The sequence below is a fragment of the Struthio camelus genome, chromosome 12, assembly GCF_040807025.1.
Source record: "Struthio camelus isolate bStrCam1 chromosome 12, bStrCam1.hap1, whole genome shotgun sequence".
NCBI lineage: Eukaryota > Metazoa > Chordata > Aves > Struthioniformes > Struthionidae > Struthio > Struthio camelus.
In genome coordinates, this window is record NC_090953.1 from 22,084,478 (window position 1) to 22,100,976 (window position 16,499).

General features: G+C 57.4%; 3 protein-coding genes across 11 annotated transcripts in view; 1 reads left to right on the plus strand and 2 right to left on the minus strand.

Annotated features, from left to right (window-relative positions):
* Positions 1-3,899, minus strand: part of ETFA (electron transfer flavoprotein subunit alpha) — a 34,404-nt gene extending 30,505 nt beyond the window's left edge. The window contains exon 1 of one of the 2 annotated variants that reach the window (XM_068958295.1): positions 3,748-3,897. In XM_068958295.1, coding sequence (XP_068814396.1) covers positions 3,748-3,786 — 39 coding nt within the window. In that variant the 5' untranslated portion in view covers positions 3,787-3,897. Of the gene's footprint in view, positions 1-3,747 lie in introns of both variants that reach the window. The other variant, XM_068958294.1, reaches the window with a different exon arrangement.
* Positions 3,900-8,549: 4,650 nt separating this feature from the next.
* Positions 8,550-11,457, plus strand: ISL2 (ISL LIM homeobox 2). The gene is made up of 6 exons (XM_068958299.1): positions 8,550-8,617; positions 9,589-9,778; positions 9,998-10,257; positions 10,361-10,644; positions 10,731-10,898; positions 11,025-11,457. Exons 1-6 carry the CDS (start codon positions 8,560-8,562, stop codon positions 11,139-11,141), a joined length of 1,077 nt encoding a protein of 358 aa, XP_068814400.1. The 5' UTR covers positions 8,550-8,559; the 3' UTR covers positions 11,142-11,457.
* Positions 11,458-13,152: 1,695 nt separating this feature from the next.
* Positions 13,153-16,499, minus strand: part of SCAPER (S-phase cyclin A associated protein in the ER) — a 232,453-nt gene continuing 229,106 nt past the window's right edge. For all 8 annotated transcript variants that reach the window (XM_068958301.1, XM_068958307.1, XM_009681555.2 and 5 more), the window contains 2 exons: positions 15,068-15,119; positions 13,153-13,590 (listed from right to left, as the gene is read on the minus strand). In XM_068958301.1, the coding sequence (XP_068814402.1) occupies positions 13,496-13,590; positions 15,068-15,119 (147 nt within the window). In that variant the 3' untranslated portion in view covers positions 13,153-13,495. The remainder of the gene's footprint in view (positions 13,591-15,067; positions 15,120-16,499) is intronic.

Consider the following 16,499-nt stretch of genomic DNA (forward strand, 5'->3'; position numbering starts at 1 on the left):
ACCGCACCCAGGAAACTGGAGTTTGCCTTCCAACCTCATCAGAGGAACCACAAGAAGTTTCAGGAAGTAAAACAAAGTAGAAATATACAGGGCAAAAGCACCTTACAACTACATCCACAAAGGAAGCTCTAACAGTTGATTTTCTCAGCTGTAAAAGCAAACTGGCCATCAATTAAAATTTTAGAACTGCTTAATAGGAATTCTGTATCTCATAAAGACCTGTTATCACGGGGCAAACATCCCAAGAACTGACTCCTGGGACTTGGATTTGGGTATTATTAAAGATAATGACGATATTCCTATACAACAAAATAATGCCTAATTCTAATAATGATAGTCTCATAGCTGTGACGTTTAAAATTAAAAAATATATATTTGGGAAGACAAAGGAGAGGAGGGAGCTCTGGCAAGAAAGTTTACATTTATCCTAGACTCTCTGTAAAGATCTGGCTGCAAAAGATGTCTAAGAGACAGCTATTTAACTTCAGGAGTCAGTAACTAGAAAAACAACACTACAGACATCTGAACAGAAAAGATGTAGCTGTAACCACGACAAAGAAAAGTAAAAGAAATTAAGAAGATACTTACAAAAAAGATTTATTAAAAAAGCATAATAAAGACTTGTAATTACAAAGGAATTAGAGAAGCAGCAAAAGAAAGATGTTTTCCAGAAGAAACTTTTCCAGACATGTCCCAAGCAAACTGTTAAAAAAATCACAACAAAGATGCTTTTAAATACAGATAACACTACTGAAAGTGAACTCAAGATAAGTGAATATATTAAACAAAAAAGTTGATAGTCTGAGCGTATCAATGACAATGAACTACTGATATAGCCCAATAGTTTCTGGGTAAGGTCACAGTTTGTTGGTGTGTTTCAGACTATCAAACCTATTTATCTGAATTATCTCAAGCTAAAAAAAAGAAAAAAGCATACATGCATCACACATACAAGAAAGACTGAAATAAAATTCACTGTTTTCAGACATAGCAAGAAACGGAGAGCTCTGAACAGGAAAGGAAAGACTCAACAGCTGTGAAAACTGGGTCCTCCCCCAAAAGTTCTGAAGACCAAATGAGTGTATCTGCTCAATGTCACTGGAAATTAAATTAGCAACATTTATGCTTATTCAAAAGCTGCTGTACAATAAGAAAACTAAAATATGACACCACAAAGTGAAAAAAGAAAAACTTATTGCTTCGCCCCCTTTCACCTGAAGATCTCAACTAGCTCCATACGAAGATGCCTAATTATTTCATCTAATGGAAAGCCAACCCTAAAGCACTTCTTGCACAATAAAAAACATATTGCAGAAACAAAAGCAACTCTTATTCCATCTGGACCTTTAAAGCAAAAACAGAACCCTGAAATATTATGCAAAGCAAAACAGTTTTCCTAAGAAACAGAGAGCCACAATGTCCCTCAATCTCACGCTCTTGTTTTCTTTTTTTTGAGGGAGTGTGGGGGTAGAAGACAGGGAGACAAAGAGATTCGCTTATGTCTTGCTACGGCCAAGACCAACACTACGTGCTCTTCACGAATGCCCTCAGGACAAAGTCTAATTTCAACACAGGAATGATAGCTGGGTACAAATTTAAAGGCAACGGTATTACATCCACCTACAAGGACAACTGACTTGGCTTAAAACTGCTGTGTAATGTAATATGAGAGAAAAAACAAAACCAAAAACTTGTGAAGAGGCAAAAAGACAGATTTACATATGTGACTGAAAATGTAACATATTCGCTTAAAATTCTCTATTCTTTATCTGCTTGTTGTTTCATAGCAGGAGGAACTGGTGACCTGAAAATGCCCCGTCACTACAAGTCTGCCAGACAATCCCGATATTCACAGCTTTCATACCATTGTAAGTTTGGAAGGGACCTCAAGAGTCTTCACAAACTTATCCTCCATCAGGAGATAAGCAATCATATCTATGTTATTTCCAACACGTCTGTCTAGTTTGTTGCTAGAGGCTTCCAACGATGAGGACTCTTAGGCAACCTATTCCAAACATTTACTAACCTTTCTAATAGAAAGGGTTTCTTAAGGTCTCTCTAGTCTTCCTAGCTATCATAAAGTGCTTTCTTACAATTTAACGCTCCTGTTATTTAATTGCCCATGCGGTGAAGAAGCAGCCTATTGCCAGCTCTGCACCATTTTTTGTGTGTATATGCAGACTGATATCTCTCCTCAGTCTTAAGTTATGCAACCCCAACCTTTCCCTGTTGCTCTTACTTTACAGATCTCACATGTCCTGTTGTTTTTCTCTAGACTCTATTTGCTCTTCAACTGCACGACCTCAAACTTGATGCGGTACTGCAAGAGAAGCTTTACCAGTGCCGAACAGAAAACTGCTTCACTTCTCTCACAGACTACACTGTTATCCTTACACTGAAAATGCACACAACATTTGTTTAGTTTTATTTTACAAATTTAGATGCATATGGCTGAAAACCAGAGTTGGCCTCATGATTCCAGTGTGTAAAACTGAACTGTGAAGTGATCATGAGAGCAAGTTATTGTTTAAACAGCAGCAAGATAATATGAGTGCCAGGAGCTCTGACGATCATAAAGACTGCCATGCTAGAGGGAGACTGGAAAATCTATAGTCCAGCAATAACTAATATGATGTCCATAACTACAATAGTTTTAACTTTCAGATTAATTAGATCAGTATGTCCTGGTCTACCTTTGCTCTTCTTTTAAACCATTCTTGGTACCTGAAATTGATTAATGTATCCATAATTACTATTTTACAGCTCTACAGAATATGTACCTGTAAAAGTCTTTGAGATCTCAAAAAAAAAAAAAGTGCGAGATATAAAACCATTTCAGAATGGCTATTTACCCAGAGTTTCAGTGATTGGCCCAGAATTTATTTGTCGATTTGGCGGGGGGGCTGGGTGGGGGGGTGTTCCTAGTGCACGTGCTGAGATTCAACAGGTGCCCAGGTCAGGCAGACTTCAGGAATCCTCCACATCACGTAACCTTGAGCTCACCTCGTTGTTAAATTTGGTAACATACACACCATGGCACACTGAGCAGCAAACGCCCCCTCGGAAGGCCCAGCGCCGCCCCAGCTGAGCAGTGCGAAGGTCAGGCCTGTAAAGCTACACGTGCGTAACTCGTGCCTGAGTCCAGAGATCACCGGGGTTAACACACTCGTATTTCTGCACAGCGGAGCGCGCGTGACAGAGCAGCGCTGCCTTAACCTCTCAGCACCCCAGGCGGCTTCTCCGCGAGCAGAGGCGCAGCCACACACACACCTTTCACACGCTCTCGCAGCCAGGTATCAGCGGCAGGGGCGCTTTTTCGGCCCTGCCGCAGCACTGCCGCTCCTCGGCGGCACTCAGACGAAGACCTCCCCGCCTGCTACAGGGGCCTTCGCTCTTCACAGCGGCCCTGCAATAAGCCACGAGCAAAGCAGCGGCTCCCAAGACGCGGCGGGCAGCCGGCCGCAGCCGCGCCGGGGCAAGAGCAAGCGCCGCGGCCCCTCCCCGGGAGGGGGGCGGGGCCAGCCCTTGGCCCCGCCCACTCCGAGCCCGGCCCCGCCCTCCCCGCCACCTTTGCCCTACTCGGAACGAGCCCTCCTCAGCGGGGGGCGGGGCGCGCGCGCGGCACAGCCCAACCGCCGCCTGGGCGCCCCGGGCCGCGGCCCCTCCGCCCTCGCCGAGACACCGCCGGGCAGAGACGACGACGACGGCGGCGGAGGGTCCCCCCTCCCTCCCCCGCCCCGCACTCACCGCCCGCCTCACGCGCTGCGCCCCAACCGCCCGGAACATGGTGCCGCTCGCCGCCGCCCGCCGCCGCCACCGCCTCACGCTCCGCCCCGCGCCGCTCTCGCGAGAGCCGCGCCACCGCCACCGCCACCACCCCCCGCCGCCTCATTGGCCGGAGCGGCCGGCCAATGGGGAGCGCCGCCGGCGGCGGGGGGGCGGGGCTTGAGGCGGGGTGCGCAGCGCCGAGCACCGGCCGGCTGCGGCCTGGCGGCGGCGGCCGGGGCTGAGGGGGGGACAAGGGGGGACAAGGGGGGACAGGGCGGGACGGGCCCTGCCTGGCCGGGTCGCCTTGGGCCCAGGCTGTCCCGGGGTGCCGGGCGTCGAGGCTCCGGGAGCCGCCAGTCGCCCCCCCGGTTCGGCCTCTTCGAAGGGCGGCGGAGGACGGCTTTTACAGCTTAAAAAATAAAAATAAAGATAGAAACGTACTTTGGCAGGGGCGAGCCTGGATCGCGGTCCCTTTCGCAGCGCGGGCCTGGCTGAAAGCCGCGCGGGCCGAGCGCGCTTCGCAGCAGGCACGCCGCTTCTGGTGGGGATCTCCGTTAGTGCCGCACCTCGTTGTTTTGGGTTTTTTCCCCCTCCTTTCTGCTAGGTGGCAACGCGATCCCGGCGCTCTTGGCGCAGGCTCACCTCGAAGATTCGTCCTGCCGCCTGATGCCCGCCTCAGGCACCGCGAGGCAACTACCGTTGCGCGGTGAGGCGTAGCCAGGCCCGGCCAACGCCGCCAGCCCAGCGCGCGGTTTTCCTCCGGGAGGGACAGGCCCTGAGACGGGGCGGAGGCAGGGGTGAAGAGCTGACCCGGCTCTCTTCCGCCCGCTTGGGAGCAGCTTCCTCCCTCCAGCGACGCGAAAGCGCCTTCGCTGCGCGGATCCCTCTCTAGCTGCACCCCGAGCAATCCACGAGGAGGAAACAGCACCCAAAAGCAAAAGGCGGCTGCAAAGTAAGGACGCCCTGAGCGTCCTTCGTTGGGCCAATATTCTTCCTTCCTAATTAATGTGTCTTACTCGTTAAAAGCGTGGCACGCAATTTCGTAATCCTAGCGTAAGCTCCAAAAACGAGCTTCCAGCACGCGGAAGTAGAAGGCATATCTCATGGGAATCAAATCCGTAACGAAAAGAAACAATCCGTGCGCCCCTAACAAAATAAAAGCACAAACAAAAATAGACAAATTCCTCTTGTTTTTTTTTTTAATACCTCAGACCAGAAGAAGAAATAGCCACCCTGTCCAAACGGACCTAGCCGCATCACAGCCCAGACTGTCGGTCCCTTCGCTACGTACCTGGTGCGATAGCGGGCGGCGTATTTTGATGAAGAAAGCGACGTCGGCACCCTTCAGGCCAGGTTTCAGGGTGGGGTGTCACCCACGCAGAAAGCGGCGGGCTTTTTTATCATATTCTCTGTTTATGCTTTTGGTTGAAAACCTCAGTAGCGCTTCAGATGCACGTAATCTTTATTGAGACTGGCTTGATGCGGCTTACAGGCTGAAGCCCAAGGAAGTCTTTATCACTTATGGCTTGTGCTTTAGGCGCTTGTAACTGTAATCAGGGGGGGATTATATCAGCACGATCCATGTTAGCTGAACCGTGACAAAAAGCTTTTCGCCGTGTGAGCGTCCCCCTCGCGGCACGGCGCTAGCGAGAGCAGCAAAACCCAGAAGGCGCAGGTGCCGCTGAAGGTGGGCTCGCCGCCCGCTGCCCGCGGGGGGATATCGCTCCTCTTCTTTCTTTTTTGGAAGGAAAAATTAGTCGTTAATTAGTGGAAGCAGATCTTTGTACAGTGCATTGTTATCCAGGATTATTTCATTAGGATCTGCTGACCCAGTTTCTGCATCGGAAAGGGAATTACATTTTTTCACACTATGGCGGGGGTGGGGGGGAAGGAGGAAATCAATAACACAGATTACTCAAACTTTTAAAATTGCCGCTGCTAACGAGAGCAGGTGGCCACGCGGGTATCTCTGCGGGAGCCACAGCGGAAGACGAAACCAGGGCCACCGCCGCGGCGTCGGGAGCGCGCCGGGGAAGCCAGCTCGGCCCGGGCGGCGCGGCAGGCGGCCGGCGACGCCGCTGCTCGCCGGGCGCCTCGGGCGAGGAGCGGGCACGCTCTGCCGGGCGCCTCGCTGCGTCGCGCCCGCCCGCCGGCGGACCGACGCGCCTCTCCCTCGCCACCGTCTCCTTGTAAGAAAGGCTATCGGTTTTGTTTGCAAAGGCTCGCCGACGTGCAACGAACGGCCGCGGCCTAAGGAAGAGTCGTTTTCGCAGCAGCTGTAAATAATTTATTGCTCGCAACCCACCCGGATCAAAAGCTGCTTCCTCCACTGATGTGGCAAAATCTGGTGCAAGCTGCGTTTCTGCTATCTCAGATCCAATTAGCCCTTTGGAGCAGACTGAAACATAACTAGATCAATCCAGAATCAGATTAATATCCAATCCATAATCACATTAATCACAATCTGTCCATAATTAGCCATCAGATAATCCCATCGGACAGGAGGTGACATGCAGTATCCCATTATCCCATTAATTATCTATTTTCAGTAGGAGGCATTGTCCCCCAAGACGCAGAAAGGGGCCGCTCCCCCGGCGAGGGCGACGGGGAGCTCTCCGGCCGCGGCGCCCCCCGCTCCTCTCGGCCCGTCTTCCGCTGGAAGCAAGAGAGGCATCTTTGAGCGATGTCGTCCCTGTAAATAAAACATGACTATCTTAGGCGGAGGGATAAATAAAACATTTGTTGCATGCGAACAAGTTTGTGAAAGAGAAGACAGCCCTTCCTCAAAGGTTGCGGCGGTAACAATAGCTTCGCCGCGCTAAGTCTGCCTGCAGCTGGTTCCCGTCCTTTTCTTGCACGGGCGGCGAAGTTGCGTCCCATCTGTTTCAATTTTACAACGGGCTTAATCCACGGCCGGCTCCGGCGCGGGCGGCGCGGCGACCTGCTGCAAGCAGAAACGCCGTTGCCGCTTCCTGCGGGCCAAGCGCGCTCCTCTTCCCGCCGGGGGGCCGCGGCGGCGCCGGGGGCCGCGCGTCCCCACCGCCTGGCGCCCGCGCCAGACCCCGCCGGCCGCGCAGACAGCGCCGTCGGGCGTCCCGGGACGTGGTGTCGCAGACGTCCCCCTCGACCTGAGCCGTCCCAGGACTTCACGGGCCGCTCGGCCGCCGGCGCCCTCCTCCTCCTCCTCGCCGTCCTCGTCCCCAGCGGCGTCGGGGCCGCCGGCCGAGCAGGCCGAGCCCGCCGCCCGAATCCTCGCCCGCCCCCCGGCCTTCTGGCATTTTCCACCACCCGGCGGGACGCCGGCTTCAGGGAGCCCCTCCTGGCGGCCTGCCCCAGGTGACGCTGCGGCGGCGGCCGCGGGGGCCTTGGCCAGGCCGGCGCCGAGTCGAGGCGCCCAGGCGCCCGCCGCTTTCCCACGGGCGCACGGGCCGCCGCCGGCGCGGTCAACGCGGGGGCCGCTCCGGGCTGGGGCGGGGGCCGAGCGAGCCCGGCTCTGCAGGCCCCCGCGGCCCTCGGCCCCGTCCCGCGCCTGCGGGGCCACCCAGGCCGGGCCCTCCCCGTCCGGCCTCGCCAAAACTGGGCTTTTTCATGCCAACGCACCCTGCTGCTGCTGCTGCTGCTGCTGCTGCTGCTGCTGCTGCCGCTGCTGCCGCTCCTGCTCCCCCCCCCGGTCACAATCCCTTTCCAGCCTCTTTCAGCGCACAGGCGGCTCTAAGCCTAAATCGCGCTTCTGCCGGGAGCCGACCGCCCCCGGCGGCCGCCGGCCCCTCTCCCGCCTCCGCCCGCGCTCCTCGACGCGGCAGCGGCGCCCCGACGGCCGCGGCCCGCGCGGAGCGGTGCGCACCGGCGGCGCGGGGCCGGCGGCCGCGGGCGCGCAGAGGGGCGGGCCGGGAGCGGCGCCGCCGCTTCCCTTCCCGCGGCGGGGACCGCGCGGGCGCGCACGTCCTGCCGCCGGGCACCTGCCCGCGGCCGCGGCGGGGACAAGGCAGAGCGGCGGGGCACGGGGAGGGAAACATGGGGGAGGAGAGGAGAGGAGAGAAAAAAGAAAAGAAGAAAAAAGAAAAGAAGAAAAAAGAAAAGAAAAGAAAAGAAAAGAAAAGAAAAGAAAAGAAAAGAAAAGAAAAGAAAAGAAAAGAAAGAAGAAAAGAAAAGAGAAGAGAAGAGAAGAGAAGAGAAGAGAAGAGAAGAGAAGAGAAGAGAAGAGAAGAAGAAAGAAATAAAATAAAACACAAAATGAACAGAAAGCCGGGGCACAGGAACAGCAAAGCGAGCGCCAAAATGCGGGTGGGAACGAGAGGAAAAGCCGACGGAAGGCAGAGCTGCCCGGACAGCCGCAGCCCAGGGAAACAACCAGCCAACAGGAGCGGCTGAACGAAACACGCGCAGCCAAGGGCAGAGGCGGTAACGCGCGCAGCGCACCGGGCAGCGACGCCGCCGCCCCTCCGCGCCCCGCGCCCGGCTCCGCGCCCCGCGCCCGGCTCCGCGCCCCGCGCCCGGCTCCGCGCGCCGCCGCGCGCCCATTGTTCGCCGCGGCCAATCCGCTGGCGCCCGCGCCGCGGCCGCCAATCGCCTGCGGGGGCCGCGCGGCCGGGCGGTGAGGTCAGCGCGGCCCCCCCCGCCCCCGCCCCCCGCGGCCCCCGCCCCCCGCGGCCGGTGCGCGCTGACATCACGGCGCGGCCCGGCGGGGCGGGCCCGGGGGGGCGGGCGCGGCCCCCGCCCGGCGGCGCGGGTAGTGCTGGAGCGGCGGCGCCGCGTCCCGCATCGCCGCCGCCGCCGCCGCCCGCCGCCCGCATGGTGGACGTGCTGCTGCCGCCGCCGCGCCCGGGCGCCATGGGCGAGCCCGCCAAGAGTAAGTGCGCGCCGGGCCGCGGGGCGCCGCGCGGAGCCGCTGCCGTCGGGCGGGCGCGGGCCCGGCCCCGCCGCCGCGCTGACAGCGCCGGGCGCGCTGCGGCAGCGCGGCCGCCCCGCGCCCCGCGGCCCCCCTCGCCTCCCTGCGCGCCCGGCCGCGCTGTCCTCGCCGCCCCGCGGCTGCCGCGCCGATCTGCCCGCTCCGCGCCCGCGTCTTTCTCCGTGTCCGTTTCTTGTCTCTTTCCTCCTCGCCTCTCCTCCTTCACCTTTCTTTTCTCTCCTCTTTCATTTCTTTCCTTCTCTCCTTCTCTCCTTTCGGGTTTGTTCTTATTTCTCTCTGTCGCTCCGTTTTTCTGGTTGGACTTCATTCTCTCTTCCCCTGTTTCTCCCTTTCTCTCTCCCTTTATTTCGCTCTTTCCGTTTTATTTCTCTTTCTGCTTTTCTGTTTGATTGTTTCTCCGTCGCTCTGTCTCTCTCATTTCACTTCTCTCTTTCTTTCCGTTGTGATTTGCCTGGGTTCCAGCTTTTACCTCTCTCTTTCCGTTTTTTCCCCTTCTGTTTTTGTTTCTCTTTCTTTCTGTTCTTTTCTCTCTCTTCTTCTTTCTGTTTTTCCCCTGTTTTCGTTTCTTTCTATGCTTCTGGTTTTGGTTTCTCCTTTTCTATGTGCGTTTTTTATTTCTTTCTTTCTGTTTTGTTTTCATTTCTCTGCGTTTCTCTGTTTATTTCTTTCTCTGTTTCCGTTGTTATTTATCTGCATTTGTCGCTCTTTTTCCCTTCTCCTCCGCTCCTTCTTTCTCTCTGCTTTTTATTTCGCCTCTTTCCTGCCCTTTTTTCCTGCTGCCTTTCTCTTTCCCTTGGAAAAAAAAAAAAAAAAGAAAAACCAGCCCCGGCCCCCGGCCCCCGGCCCCCGGCCGGCCCCCAGCCCGGGGCGCGGGCTGCCGCGGGCGCGCACCGACGGCCGCTCTCCCGCAGGGCGGCCGGGGCGGGCGCGCTGCGCGGGCTGCGGGGGCCGCATCCAGGACCGCTTCCTGCTGCGCGTCTCGCCCGACCTGGAGTGGCACGCCGCCTGCCTCAAGTGCGCCGAGTGCGGCCAGCCCCTCGACGAGACCTGCACGTGCTTCCTCCGCGACGGCAAGGCCTACTGCAAGCGCGACTACAGCAGGTGACCCGCGACAGCCGGCACGCGGGCTCAGGAAAAAAAAAATATATAATAATAATAATAATAATAAAAAAGCGCAAAGACCAAAAAAAAAAAAAAAAGCACTAAATTCCCCCAAAGGAAGCGCGGGCCGCGGCCGGCGGCAGCGCCTCCCGGCGGCCCCGACGGCGCGGCCGCCGAGCAGCGGGGCCGGGCGGGCTCACGGCGCCCCGTTCCCCGCAGGCTCTTCGGCATCAAGTGCGCCCGGTGCCGGGCGGGGGTGAGCAGCAGCGACCTGGTGATGCGCGCCCGCGACCACGTCTACCACCTCGAGTGCTTCCGCTGCGCCGCCTGCGGCCGCCAGCTCCTGCCCGGCGACCAGTTCTGCCTGCGGGAGCGCGACCTGCTCTGCCGCGCCGACCACCCGCCGCCCCCCGACGGCGCCGCCGCCCGCGGGCCGCGCAGCCCCGCGCTGCCGCCGCCCGCCGCCCCGCACCTGCCAGGTACCGGCTGCCCGCGGAGCGGCGCGGGGCGGGCGGGGGGCGGCGGGGGGCGGCGGGGCGCGGGGGGCGGCGGCGCTGACGGTGCGCGCCCTGCCCGCCGCAGAGCCGGTGCCCGGGCGGCCGCCCGCCCCGCGGCCGCCGGCGCACAAGGCGGCGGAGAAGACGACCCGCGTGCGGACGGTGCTCAACGAGAAGCAGCTGCACACGCTGCGGACCTGCTACGCCGCCAACCCGCGCCCCGACGCCCTCATGAAGGAGCAGCTGGTGGAGATGACGGGGCTGAGCCCCCGCGTGATCCGCGTCTGGTTCCAGAACAAGCGCTGCAAGGACAAGAAGAAGTCCCTGCTCATGAAGCAGCTCCAGCAGCAGCAGCACAGCGACAAGACGGTGAGCGCCCCGACGGGCACGGCGGGCCGCGGCGCCGCGGGCAGGCGGCGGCGGCGGCGCTGACGGCCGGCGCCCTGTCCCCGCAGAGCCTGCAGGGCCTCACCGGGACGCCGCTGGTGGCCGGCAGCCCCGTGCGCCACGAGAGCGCCGTGCAGGGCAGCGCCGTCGAGGTGCAGACCTACCAGCCGCCCTGGAAGGCGCTCAGCGACTTCGCCCTGCAGAGCGACCTGGAGCAACCCGCCTTCCAGCAGCTGGTGAGCGCCCGCCCCGTCGGGGCCGGCGGCACGGCGAGGGGCGGAGGAGCGGGCGCCGGGGCCGGGGGGGGGCTGCGCGCGGGGCCGCGGGGCCGCCCGCGGGGCTCACCGCCGCCGCTCCCGCAGGTCTCCTTCTCCGAGTCCGGCTCCTTGGGCACCTCGTCGGGCAGCGACGTGACCTCGCTGTCCTCCCAGCTCCCCGACACCCCCAACAGCATGGTGCCCAGCCCGGCCGAGACGTGAGGCGGCCCGGCCGCCCGCCGCCGCCGCGGGACTTCCGCATGCCTGCGCTCCCTGCATGAGACACCCAGCCTCGGGCCGCTCCCAGAGCGCCGGACAAATCGCCTTTTTTTGGTTTTGTGTTTTTTTTAATTATTCTTATTTAAAAACAAACAAAAAATGTGTTACTGACGGCCAAAAAAGCACCGGGACTCCAGCTGCCTTCGCCAGCCCGCGCGGAGAGCCCCCCGCGCGGGGTTTTTCGTTGCTCTGGGTTTTTTCCCGGCGGATTTCGATGTCTCTTTTCCCGCAAGAAACGCGGATTTCCCGGCGGGAGGGCGGCGCGGCCGGGCCGCCTCGCCGCCGCCGCCGCCGGCGACAGCTTTCTTCCCTGCTGGGAAGGGAAAAACGGGCGGAGAGCGACTCCGCCGGCGTGCGCGCCTGCCCGCGGCCGCGCAGCGCGCCGCCGCCCCTCGTCGCACGCCGGTGCCTCGCCCGGGCCGCGGCGCCCGGCCCCGCGCCGTCGCTGGAGAAACGGGGCACGGCAACGAGACTTTTTATGGGGGAGAGCCGTAATACTAATGTTAAGTTATCGATGGACGGAGGACGGATTGTTTGAGCCTTTAACGAACAAAAGTAAGTTATTGTTATTTATTGTCGGAGCAGCGGTTGAATAGCGGGATTAAATATTTTGGACTTAATAAAAAAAGGAAAGAAAAAAAGACAACGATTGAAACGAAAAGGCGCGGGGGGGGGGGGGGGGCGCCGGGCCCCCGCGCAGCCCCCGCGCAGCCCCCGCGGGCCGCGGGTCTCCAGGCGGGGCGGCGGTTCCCCTGCGGGGCCCCCGCGGGCCGTCGGGCCGTGCCCGCACCTGCCGCGGCCGGGGCCGGGGGCGGCCGGGGGCCCCGCGACCCGCGTTACTGCCCCGTCTAGGCGGAGGCGGCGGCTCCTTATCCGCGTTTGGCATCGGCGGGAGCGCGGCGCGGGCCGCCCCGGCGGGCGGGGAGCGGGCGCGGCGCGGCGGGGCCGCCCCCTCCGCGGTAGCGGGAGAGCTCCCTCGGGCCGGGCGGGCTGGCGGCGGGCTCGCCCAGCGGCCCGGGGCCGGGGCTGGGGCCGGGGGGACCGAGGCCGCGGCGGGTCGCGGCCCGCGCACAGCCGCGCGGGGCGGCGGCCTGGCCGGTTCCCGTCGGGGCGCCCGGGCTCCCTGCTGCTGCTGCTGCTGCTGCTGCTGCTGCTGCTGCTGCTGCTGCTGCTGCTGCTGCTGCTGCTGCTGCTGCTGCTGCGCAGCCCCAGGGCGGCGGCCGGGCCCTGGAGGAGCCCGGGGCGCCGGGCAGGGCCGGGGGGCTCAGCCCCAGCGAGGGGCCCGTGTGCGGGCCGGCGGCCCTCCCTCCCGGCCGGGGCTCCCCGCTCCCCGCCGCGGACTCACCCGCGTCCCGCCGCCGGCCGCGCTCGGCTTTCGGCGCCCTCCGCGGCCCAGGCTGCTGCTCGCCGAGCGGAGCGGGGCCGCCGCCGCCGGCCGACGAGCGCCTCCGCCGCGCCCCGCTCCCCCGCGCCGCGCCGCACCGCGGCGGCCACCAGCGCCGCCTCCCCCGCCCGCCCGCCCGCCCGCCGCGGCGGAGCCCGGCCCGGCCCGGCTGGGGGCCGCCGAGGGGCCCGGCCCGGCTGGGGGCCGCCGGCCGCGCCGAAGGGAGCTCGGCGAAAGGCGCAGGACAGAAACCGTGCTGACACACGCGGCCGTTTCACGTTTTAATAGTGCTTCGTCGTGGAAACGCACCGTTAGCCGGACACCACAAGGTCTGAACAAGCGTTATTAAAGTCTGATTGAAACGTTAAAAAACGCGAGTTGATTAAAAATTACTTATACTAAATTGCCAAAAAAAGGAGCAAGGAACTGTCATCGGAACCAATTCTGACAAATTCTCTACACTTTCGATTAACCCAAACGACGTCGCGCAAGTCTTGTTTTTCTCTCTCCGCGTCTTGCGTCGCTTACGGCAATTCGGACGTGCCAACATTTGTAACACAGAGGTCACACTGCAGACAGAATAAGTTATTTTATTACAAGATATATAGAACATTTTTCTCTCTCTTTGCAACCTTATTTCAGCAGTTTTGCAGTGCAAGTGCCACCACATCGCAGGGCAGAAAATACCCAGACCTTGCCCTAGGATACGTGAATGAAATAAACTCAAATTATCAAAATTACAAAACAGAACTTAAAAGTATCTACAGTACTTAGGATATAAATAGTGCAAATTATATTTATCTACAGCATAAGTATTTTGAGTATCAAAACATTTTCAGAATAGCTTTTTCCAGAAGGTAGTCAGCTTAAACCGCTCAGCGTTAAAATGCTAGCTTCCTAAAAATCAACACGCTCATTTTTTCAAGAAGAACTGGCGAGCTTCCTCCCAGGCCTGGCGAGGGAATCTGTTGGACAGCTCAAGGTAATCTTGAGAACTGAAAAATTTTTCTGTTGGAGAGAGAGAGAACATAAAATTACCACGTTATTCCCTCCTAAGATAAGATGGCAATAAAATAAGAACAACGAACACGCAGCCAATTCAAGCCCGATTTACTCTCCTCCCCCAGCAAAAAGTTCTCGGACCCCGGCACGAGGCTTGGGGGGCGCCAGCCAGCGGGGGCTCCCAGCAGCCAAGGCCTCATCAGATTTTAAGTTATCGGCGCAGGCACCTTTGCCCAGGCGGGGGGGCTCCCCGGGGGCCGAGGCAGCCGCGCGGACGCCCGGGCAGGCTCGCGGCGCGGCGCGCTCTGCCGCGCAGCTTTTCCGGGCCTGACGCCCCGAAAGCTCTCGAGGGGACGGACGGTCGGGCACGACGCAGGCGGGCCGGGGGCTGCGGGCTCGGCGCCCCGCGCCACGCGGGTGACAAGGCAGCGCCCAGCACGGCAGCCTGCGTAATTGATAAAAAAAATAATCCCCATTCTCCTGCCGTTATTAACTCAGCTTTTTGCAACCAGGGCGTGTTCAGAAATCACATTCACGTGTTACCACACAGTCATCTTTGTTTAAAAGTTCATTCGGTCTGAATAATGGAAATAAAAAGTAGTTTCCACTGGGATTTTAATGTTTCTCGAGCAGATTCTCATGCACACACACGCCTGGAAGGCTGGAGTAGTTAGTAAACACTGCACGAGACCGTTGCAAACTAAAAGCTGTAATGTTGATATAGAAATCACCACAGATTTACATTAATTTTGCATTTGATAATTCATCCTTAAACACCAGGCTTATGTTTTATACCCAGAACTGTTCATCTTCTGCCAATAAAGTACAGCGAAATGCAAACTGGGCATCAGGGTGCGTTTGTGCTTGCTAGGAGGGAGCAAACGACTCTCCGAGAGACCAGACCGTGTACTTCAGACGAGATACGGACCGCTCGCGACCACGTTCCCATCAACACGCTCCAATTTCGTGCTTGTTTAACAAGAAATAGCTGTCTTAGCTGAGTGTCTTTCAAACGTTCAGCCTCAGGCGGCTAACTGCATTCATCAGAATTTTTGCAGCAACTGAGGAAAAAAACCTACAACTCTTCCGCAAACTGACAAACCCGACAGGGTAATTGCACAGCAGTATTTTACTAATTTCTGGCTCCTCAGGTATATCGGTATGTCTGTGGGGCTTCAGTAACCTAAACCTTTCGAGAAGCTCCTTTGTGATAGCTAATTAAATATGTGCACGTACAGTATCACATTTTAAGACATAATATCACATTGCATTTAATAAATATTCTGAATTTCTCCTGCTACTGGCAGCCATCTACAAAGAAGTTAAGCTAGAGACCTTCTCCCAAAACTGCAAAACGGTTTTGCAATTTCCCACACTCTTTTCATGGTGATACATATTCAAAAATCTGAATCAAAGTAAAATGTAGTATCTACCTACTTTGTTACCTAAATGCTACTTCATACACATTTCGTTGGAGACCTACCCCTCTGTTGCGATGACTGATTATCCGTTTGGCCTGAACTCTGTGCAAAATCCTACGGAAAAAAAAAAGGGCATCAGGTTTTCAGATCTCGCATCAGAGGAATTAAAACATTTTTAAGGCTCTGTGGTCACCCGAAATTACTAATACTTTATGAAATCTGTAAATTAAACTCTGCCTTGTTTGCTGTGTCTCGTAACAGACTACGGCTAGCATTTACGTTCTGTAACACAGAGAGGGTTTTCTAGTGTTTTTTTTTTGTGTGTGAAAAATTATGCTTTTTAATACACAGTACAGAAAAAGCAGTGCTTTAACGTCTTTTTAGGAAATAATTATTTATCCTTGTTTTTAACTTAAGGGACTATTCGCTCTAACTAGGTTTCTGTAAAACAAACAGCGTTTCAGACGTGCACTCCCGACTCCCGACACGCTCTTGCAGAATTTGCGAATTATCCCTCGCGGTTTCGCGGGCTTTGCTTCCCGGTGACTTAGCAGCCCGAGGTCCTGAGCTCCTGAAAGTAAGCGCAGTCCTTCGGCAGATGGATTTGCTCTAGACGCTACGGCAGCGAACCGCAGGGCCGGCGTAGGTGACAGCTACTCTGGGCGCCCGACGCGATGCTGCGCGGTCGCTGCTCCTGCGGGGGGGCGACGGCCGCCCCGGGGGCGGCAGGGCCGCCGGCTCGGGTACGAGCAACGCAGCGGTACGCTGGCCAGCACGCCCCAATACTTACAGGAGAAAGGGCTTTCGGACCGTTATCTTTTGTTCCAGTTTTCACTGAGCAGAGACGGATTTTTATTTGACATAAGAGGTACAATTTAGCAAATCATATATGCGCATAAATACTTTTTAGTTTTTTCGACCCGTCTAGAAATAGAAGCAACAACAGTCAAGAGGATGATGCAAACTTCAGATGATGGGAGTAAATCTGTTGATAGGGAGGTATAACATGAACAGCTGTAAAAGCGAGCTATCATTTTCCTTTGATTTATACTGCACACATTTCTTTAATGTACTGTATTTAACTGGCATCTTCTTACACGCCACCAAAAATGTACGTAAACAGGGCTTCTTTTTGCGTTCCCTGGCACAGGAAGAATCTCATTTTCTAGTCGTGAGCAAACATTTTACAGTCTTCACCAAAACTGCCACTGAAGCAAATGAGGGGTTTGCTTGACACGCAGCCGGGAGTTGCAGCGGAAGCAGGGGCCGGTCGCTTTGTGCGGGCTGTGCACAACACCCGCGTACGTTCAATACATTTCCAAGCGTATTTACACATTCTTCGGTTCCTTCCAGAATTATTTTCTGTGGGCGCTCAATATTAGGGACTAGTTTTTAACATGGGCAAAATGTTAAAATAGCACTGAAGCCAGCAAAGAAACGGCAATTTATAGCACACGAGGATCTTCCATATTTTAATAAAATGCCTTTTTTAGA

Bases quoted from the DNA above. Each gene is read 5' to 3' on its own strand.
- ISL2 (XM_068958299.1), top strand. From the start codon at position 8,560: ATGGTGGACGTGCTGCTGCCGCCGCCGCGCCCGGGCGCCATGGGCGAG. The intron at 8,618-9,588 runs GTAAGTGCGCGC...GCTCTCCCGCAG, and splicing joins CATGGGCGAGCCCGCCAAGA to GGCGGCCGGGGCGGGCGCGC. The intron at 10,899-11,024 runs GTGAGCGCCCGC...CCGCTCCCGCAG, and splicing joins AACCCGCCTTCCAGCAGCTG to GTCTCCTTCTCCGAGTCCGG.